The following is an 8,229-nucleotide window of genomic DNA, read 5'->3' as shown; positions in this document are numbered from 1 at the left end:
GTGTGTGTGTGTTTCTGTAGCGTGCGTGCTTGCGTGTGTGTGCTTCTGTAGTGTGACTGTGATTGTGCCTGTGTGAATGCATGCGTGTGTCTGTAGCCTGTGTGTGTGTGTGTGTGTGTGTGTGTGCATGTGTGTGTGTGTGTGTGTGTGTGTGTGTGTGTGTGTGTTTTAAAGGGGAGTAGGTGGGAGTGTTCAGGTGAGGCCTCAATGTTCCCGAGCTGTAAATTAGCGAGGTGATTCACGTCCACAAACATTCCCAAAATTCTTCCTCGCTGAAGATAACAGTGTGTGTGTGTGTGTGTGTGTGTGTGTGTGTGTGTGTGATGTTTTCACTGGCAGATTCCTCGGTCATGGGATAATGTAATGGGGCCATTTTCCTTCATTTTTTAAACAATGATCGGGACGCACTGCCAAGCCAGGGAGAGAACACATGAGATTGATAGCAATAGCTTCTGACATGGTGAAGGTCTTTTTTTGGCATTTTCAAGCTTTATTAGACAGAGTTGAAATGGGGAGACAGAGAGAGAGAGAGAGAGAGAGGGGGGATGACCTGCAGTAAAGGTCCACGGGCCGGATTTGAACCCGCGACCACTGCAACGAAGGCCGGAGCCAATATGGTACGCGCTCTATCCACTACGCCACCGGAGCTCCCCGTGTATTATTTGAAAAAGCCAAAACATACAACGACTGATATGGCAAATGACAATAAGTGAAAATTGCAGTTCATAGCAATAAAACTCAAGAGAAAAGCAATTGATGCATTATGGAAAATTAAGCTAAATTAAATACTCATTTAGAGCTGTAGTAAATGATTATTGTCCTTATCATGATTTCTGCCAAATTGTTTGTTTTTGGATGAAATAGTTGGCCTGTAAAATGTGGTTAAGTACTGACATAATTCCTATCATAATCGTCCGATAAAATGCCCTTTTATGGAGGTAACCCGTAACCCACTAGTTCAGTTATTACTTATTAATCTGGTGTAATTATTGACCTATTCTTTAGCCAAGCACTTGAACCCGTTTACTCCCCTGATATCCCTTCTCTAAACGTCCTCTCATTCTCCTCTGCTTAGCAACGAGTGTATGATACAGAATGGAACGAATGCATTACTTATTTCTTATCATCTATTTTATTGAGTGCACCTGAATTCCGTTCTATATTTTGTACAGTGACAAAAAATGTAATAATTTTTTCTCTCCTCCCCTCTCTCTCCCCATACGTTTTTTGGCTCTCTGTGTAACTCCTTCAAATCTTCAGCTATCTCAACCATTCGACTATCAAACTATTCATCTCCCTCGGCTCTTGTGTGTCAACTTGTTCGTAACTTTTTAACTACTTAAACTATTTGAAATATTCCGCTTTTTTGCATTTTTTCATCAATATATTTATTGGTTTTTCCTATTTTCAACAAGAACAAAAAAAAAACTACAAACAATACTGGCACAAAAAAAATCCATAAAATACAGATTACAGCTCATGGCATTGTAAAGACTGCTGTTGAAATCAGAATATTCCACTTTTTAACGAATCATTAAATTATTATTCTCTCCCCTCTCTTTCCAGCTACACCCTGATGATCGAGTGTTGGCATCCGAAGGCCGAGCGCCGTCCGTCTTTCTCCGACCTCGTGTCCCGGATTTCGGCCATTTTCTCCAGCTTCAGCGGCGAGCACTACATCCTTCTCAACACCACCTACGTCAACATCGACAAAATGAGCCCTTACCCCTCACTGCTGGCTTCCTCCTCTTCTTCCTCCTCCGGCCAAAACAACACACACCAAAACACCCACCGTGTTTCTTACCCCTCGACATCGTCTGACCCCGAAACGTCCACCTCCCTGCCCGTACGCTCCCCTCTCTTCTGCCATGTGGAGAGAGACTGCTGCACCTGAAAGAGAGACACAGACAAATGGAGGGTGTATAAAAGAAAATGGCGGATGAGAAATAATAACAAAATAAGACTCAAATATTGAGATGAAAAAGGAGAGAGACAGACAAATGTATGGTGTAAAAGAATGAAGAGGGGATAGAAAATAAGACTCGAAAAAAGTTGAGATAAAAAGGAGAGAGAGACGGACAGTGGAGGGTGTTATAAAAGAAAATGGTGGATGCGAAATAGACAAAATAAGACTCAAAAATTGAGATTTTTTTTTGAAGGAATGGAAGTGGTAGTGAGGGAATGAAGAAACTACTGGATGTACTTGCCAAAACACTGGACACACTGTTGGAAATATGCCGAGGAAAAACACACTCGAATGTTCACAGCTTTTGACTGTTGATGTACATAGATCGTGGAAAAATTTTGACTTTCTTCGAGGAAAAAATCGCCAAAACGACTAGGAGGAGTTTTTTTTTTTTTATGAACTTTATTGAACAAACGCCAAACGCAAGAAACGACCGGGAGTCCTCCGTGAACTATATAAGGGGAATGACCTCATCAACGTGGGACAAACCTTTATGTGTGACCTATTATTGACTGGACAAAGAGGCCGGTCGTATTGTGTCCTCTACAAGACAATTGCCCGGGGAACTAACATTGGGGAACTACTTTTTTCGATTGGTTCCAAAGCGGACAAACGCCACTGTCGCGCAAGCACAACGAAATTCATATGAAAACGAATATATGTGTCGTTGAATGCTGTACACACACAAGCAGAGGATGGATTATAAAATGTCTCGTGGATGGCTGTGTGCTGTGTGCTCCGATATATGTGGCGAGCTTGGGAACCTTATTTTTTTTTCGCCGTCTGTATAATGTGAATGTTGGACAAAATGGCCATGTATTGTGTCACGTCATAAAACGTCCCCCACCTCCCCACACAACACAAGACTACCCTATACAGGTGAAACTCGAAAATTTTGAATATCGTGCAAAAGTTCATTTATTTCAGTAATTCAACTAAAAAGGTGAGAATAATATATTATATAGACTCATTACATGCAAAGTGAGATATTTCAAGCCTTTATTTGTTATAATTTTGACTATTATGGCTTAAACCCCAAATTAAAAATCTCAGAAAATTTGAATATCACAATGAAATCAATAAAAAATGGATTTTAAACACAGAAATGTCGGCCCTCTATAAAGTATAATCATGCATATGTACTCAGTACTTGGTTTGGGCCCCTTTTGCAAGAATTATAGCCTCAATTCCAATTAATTTTTCATGATATTCTAATAATATGAGTTTCACCTACGTATACAGTATATACCAAGTGTGGTGTAAGGTGCAAAGGTGGGATAAGGTGGAACCAATACAAAACTCTGTTGCCTCGAGTGCAGTTCACTGGAAATTTTGATTTTTATGTAATTATCTTTTGGACGATTAGCTTTTGATGTGCGCCGGCATCGTGAAATATATCGTCAACACAGTTTGAAATGCCAAGATGTTTATTATAGGGGGAAAACAGTTTGAGTCGCCTTTTTGTTTTCATATAGTCCTGTCATTTCATAACATTGCAACTCGTGACAACGTGCGCAGGTTTTCAAAAACGACAAATGGGAAATCATATTCTGGTGTATTTCTGTCAGTAAGTGTCGCTGTAACTCATTGTATATCAGATTTGTGTCTGTTTTGTGCAGGAAACATACAGAACCTACAAGAATACTAGACAATGGGCATGAAGATTTGATGGAAAACTGTTTTTAAAGGTGCTACGAGGAACTTTTAAATATTTCTGAAACAGTCTCATTTTTCCTCTGATGATCACAAATTACATGTAACAGCAAACGAGACCATCAGTGCAAAGAATGCTATTTTTTATAGTTTTTCTTAATGCCTTTGTCATGGGTATACGCTCACCCAACAACAGCTGGCGTAGTAAAAAAAACACTACCGCTTTTGTCCAAAGGGGGCGCTAGAATGAACACAAACTGAAAGTTCCTCGGAGCACCTTCAACCAGAGACCTAAAAGTAATTCTGCGAGATGTTATTGTTTAAAATAAGCTTTGGTCCAAAATTTCAAAGTAGAGTTTGTCCACTAAAAGATTTGACAGGGAGATTGCAGGTGTCTAAGCATTTCTGTGTGCTAATATTATCACTGTATCTTTATGGTGACCGTGCTTTTTTGTCATTATGAAGAAATATTTCTAATTTTTTTTAATACTTCATCGGTGCCTTTGCAATATTTTAGCTTGTTTACCAAAACTCACAAACACTTCAGAATTTTTTTTATTTTTTATTTTTTATTTTCAATGGCTTCCTTTCATTTTTGTTCAGAGCGAAAATATTCTACATTAGGTTTTCTTAATGATAACTATTATTATTATTAAACTATTGCAGGTCATACAGTAATGTAGAAATGTGCCAATTCATGATCATATTAACATTACAATTGAGTAGACCAAATGCTCGGGCCCCTAATAATAAGTTTATTTTTGGGTGAATTCGGACCAACATGCATTAAAAAAAATGTAATAAAAATTATCAGTGTGATGTAATAATGCACGGCTGACTTTCCTTAATGTGAGATCTACTTTCATGTCTAAAATATTCTAAAACAATTGCAAATTTATGGAAGCGTATGGCTAAGAACGAAAAAAAAAACATAAATTTTTTCTGGTTAGCTGTGAGGAAATTAAAAAAAAATCTTCCATTTCAAACGGGCTAAAACTTGCAGACAGCTGGTGTGTTCAATGTCTCATTTTTATCATTGCTTTGTGTAGCAAAATATTGTTGTATTTTTGAATTATTATTTTTTTTTATCTGAATGGCTGCTGATGTGACTGGGCCATTGATTGACGGTTGACAGGAATGAATGTTTGCTATGACAAGAAAAAATTGCTGTACTATATTTTTGTATTAATGATTGATTGATTGATTGATTGATTGATTGATTGATTGATTGATTGATTGATTGATTGATTGATTGATTGATTGATTGACTGATTGAGCCTCTTCTTTTTAAACCTGGGTCTTCTGACAGAGACCAGTTAGAGATATACAGCTCTGGAAAAAAATTAAGACCACTCCAAATGTTCAGTGTCTCTCGTTTTACCCTTTAGAGGCATATGTTTCAGTAGAATGAACATTTTGGTTTTTATAATATAAACTACTGACAACATTTCTACCAAATTCACAATTCACAAAAGTAATGTAGGAATGCGGTCTCTTAATTTTTTCCAGAGCTGTATATACAGCCGCAAAAAAATTAAGAGACCAGAGTCTGTATTGTTCTTAAAATTTCATCTCTACATAACTTATTGAAAAATGCTCTTAATGACAATATTCTTATTGTGAATTTGGTAGAAAATGTTGTCAGTAGTTTATATTATAAAACCAAAATGTTCATTCTACTCAAACATATGTCCTATAAAGAGTAAAAACGAGAGACACTGAACATTTGGAGTGGTCTCTTCATTTTTTCCAGAGCTGTGTAGTGCCACGAACAATGAACAAAGCATCCTAATGGGTTCATTTGTTTTTTCAGGACGGAACCACTGCCATTTTGTAAATAGATTGATAAGGGAGAATCGTAGGGATCTGTATGTGAGTAAGCAGCAAGTAAACATTTTGAACTATTCCTTTTAGTTTGTGATCATCGCCACCTCACACACACACACACACACACACACACACACACACACACACATACAGACTCACACGCACACAAACACACACACAGACACAGACACTCACACACACACACACACACAAACACACAGACACTCACACACACAGACTCACACACGCACACACACACACACACTCACAAACACACACACACACACACACACACACTCACAAACACACACACACACACACACACACACACACACACACACAGACTCACACACTCACACACACTCACACAGACACACATACACTCACACACACAGACTCACACACACACACACACACATACACTCACACACACAGACTCACACACACACAGACACACACACACACACACACACACACCACACATAGAAATACTGAAAGACTGCTGCCTGCCACTCGGACCACGAATTCTCCCACAATATGTCTGTGCTTAACACTGTCTGTTCTGTGTGTGTAAATATGTGTGTGACTCTATTGTAGATCCTGAAGGTACATGTTACTATGTAATGTCAAAATCAACTTTTTATTGTCAGTGTAATAAAGCTATACTATCATCATGATGAACATTCACTCCTGTTGTTTTTAACATAATTGAAATCAAATCAAATCAGTTTTATTTGTATAGCCCAATATCACAGATAGACATTTGCCTAAGTGGGCTTTACATTCCATACAGTATGACACCCATATTTTTGCACAGCCAGTTTTTCACATTTTATTTTATTTCATACAACCAAATACTGCTTTTCAAAAAATCTTTGTTTGGAAAACATCCCAGTACTTAACTGTTCCTGGTAAATTAAAGACATAGCACTTTTATATTTTTTTTGTGAAAGCAGAGTCAATTATAATGCCGGCTGAGAGGGGTTCCCAAACTTTTTTATATGACTGTATCTATCTATCTATCTATCTATCTATCTATCTATCTATCTATCTATCTATCTATCTATCTATCTATCTATCTATCTATCTATCTATCTATCTATCTATCTATCTATCTATCTATCTATCTATCTATCTATCTATCTATCTATCTATCTATCTATCTATCTATCTATCTATCTATCTATCTATCTCTCTGCCCTTACACCCTTAGCTCGGCTGAGAAAAAACTCCCAGTAAAAAACCCTTTACCGGGATTAAAAAATTGAGAAACAACACACACAAAATTATTTTATTATTAGGTTTTTCAGGGGGGAAAATTACTACACTGATGATGAAGAGGTCTCAAAAATCATGTATCAAATATCATACGTATGGCGCAACAGGGCTATCATGAACTTTGAATTTTACAAGGCAAATAGAAGAGCGGCAACTAGGTAAAACAACACATTTAAAGCTGGGGTATGTGATTTCTTGATTGGTCAAAGGCTCCGATTCATTCTCTGTTCTTATTGGCTATTGGGACTGTCCATTCACTTTGGCACGACTTTGTTGGTGTAGAGCGTGTCAGGAAGGGACCATAGGGGAGGGACCAAAGAGAACAAGTGGAGCGGTTGAGGTATTTGGATTTGAATCTCTATCCCAACTGCCATTTTCTCCCCAAATCCTCCACCCCAGCTTTAAGTTAAAATAAAATAAAACAGAACAGTGCATAAAAATTCACTCCTGTTGTTGTAACATCCTGTATTTTACGACGTTAACTCACACAGCGGTAACATCCGCGTTAAACTGTTTTTAGTGTTGAAAACGTTCCCCTTGAGGCAGACGTAAAACACAAGTCTGTAGTGCTGTAATTACAAGCGCTCACATACTTTACTCCTGCATCAGACTTTCCATCTGACGGGTGTTATGCAACGGACGTGCAGCTAGACAGGTAGTCAAAAATGCATCAGTTTTAAGGGAATACTTCACCCATATGGAACCGGCGTTCTATCATTATAAAAATTGCTATTATAATATAATGAATGAGGTTTTTCTTCCCTCAGTCTTTCCTCAGTCTTCCCTTGGCCCAGCTGTCCTGTTAATCCCAACCCTACATTTGTGATGTCACGCGTGGGAAAATGTAGGGTTAGACAGTGAGACCATAAAACGCTCTTTCTGCCTTTTCTCAGGCTAGGATGAACCGATTTCTAAAACTTTTGCACATTTATATTACATAGGATCTCAGAGTTCAATACACCTTCATGATTTTTTGTCAAATCTAGTGATTATCTCCTCACAATCAGTGTTGGCCCCTTTGTCTACATGCCAGTTTACAGAGCCTAGGCTGTGTATTAACACCTGCGTTTACGTACATAGTATATACCTGTTGGGTATGTAGGAGGGAGGACGTTAGCAGGGCTTTCACAACACACTCTCCCTTTCTTTGTCCCCTCTGGTGTCCCATAACCTCTGACCGCTCACCTCTCGTTAACCTTCTGTTCTCTTGACCCTATAACTAAACCTGGTCTAGACTGACCCCCCCCAACACACACACACACACACACACTCAAACACGCATGCACGCAAGCATGTACGCACACACACACACACACTCACACACACACACATGCACGCACACACACACACACGCACACACACAAACACATACACACACATTCACTCTCTCTTTCTCTCTCTCTCTCTCTCTCTCTCTCTCTCTCTCTCTTTCTCACACACACACTCACTCACACACACACACACTCACACACACACACACACACACACACACACACACACACACA

The 8,229-nt window shown here is 38.7% G+C and overlaps 1 protein-coding gene across 1 annotated transcript in view; it reads left to right on the top strand.

The window, feature by feature from the left end:
- met (MET proto-oncogene, receptor tyrosine kinase) overlaps positions 1-6,082 on the top strand; it is a 120,128-nt gene extending 114,046 nt beyond the window's left edge. The window contains exon 21 of the mRNA XM_080027924.1: positions 1,567-6,082. Coding sequence (XP_079884050.1) covers positions 1,567-1,894 — 328 coding nt within the window. The 3' untranslated portion in view covers positions 1,895-6,082. The remainder of the gene's footprint in view (positions 1-1,566) is intronic.
- Positions 6,083-8,229: the final 2,147 nt, after the last annotated feature.

This window comes from Ammodytes marinus (genome assembly GCF_949987685.1).
Source record: "Ammodytes marinus genome assembly, chromosome: 5".
NCBI lineage: Eukaryota > Metazoa > Chordata > Actinopteri > Uranoscopiformes > Ammodytidae > Ammodytes > Ammodytes marinus.
Note: the sequence above shows the minus strand (reverse complement) of the source record. Positions and strands in the feature narration are given on the sequence as shown.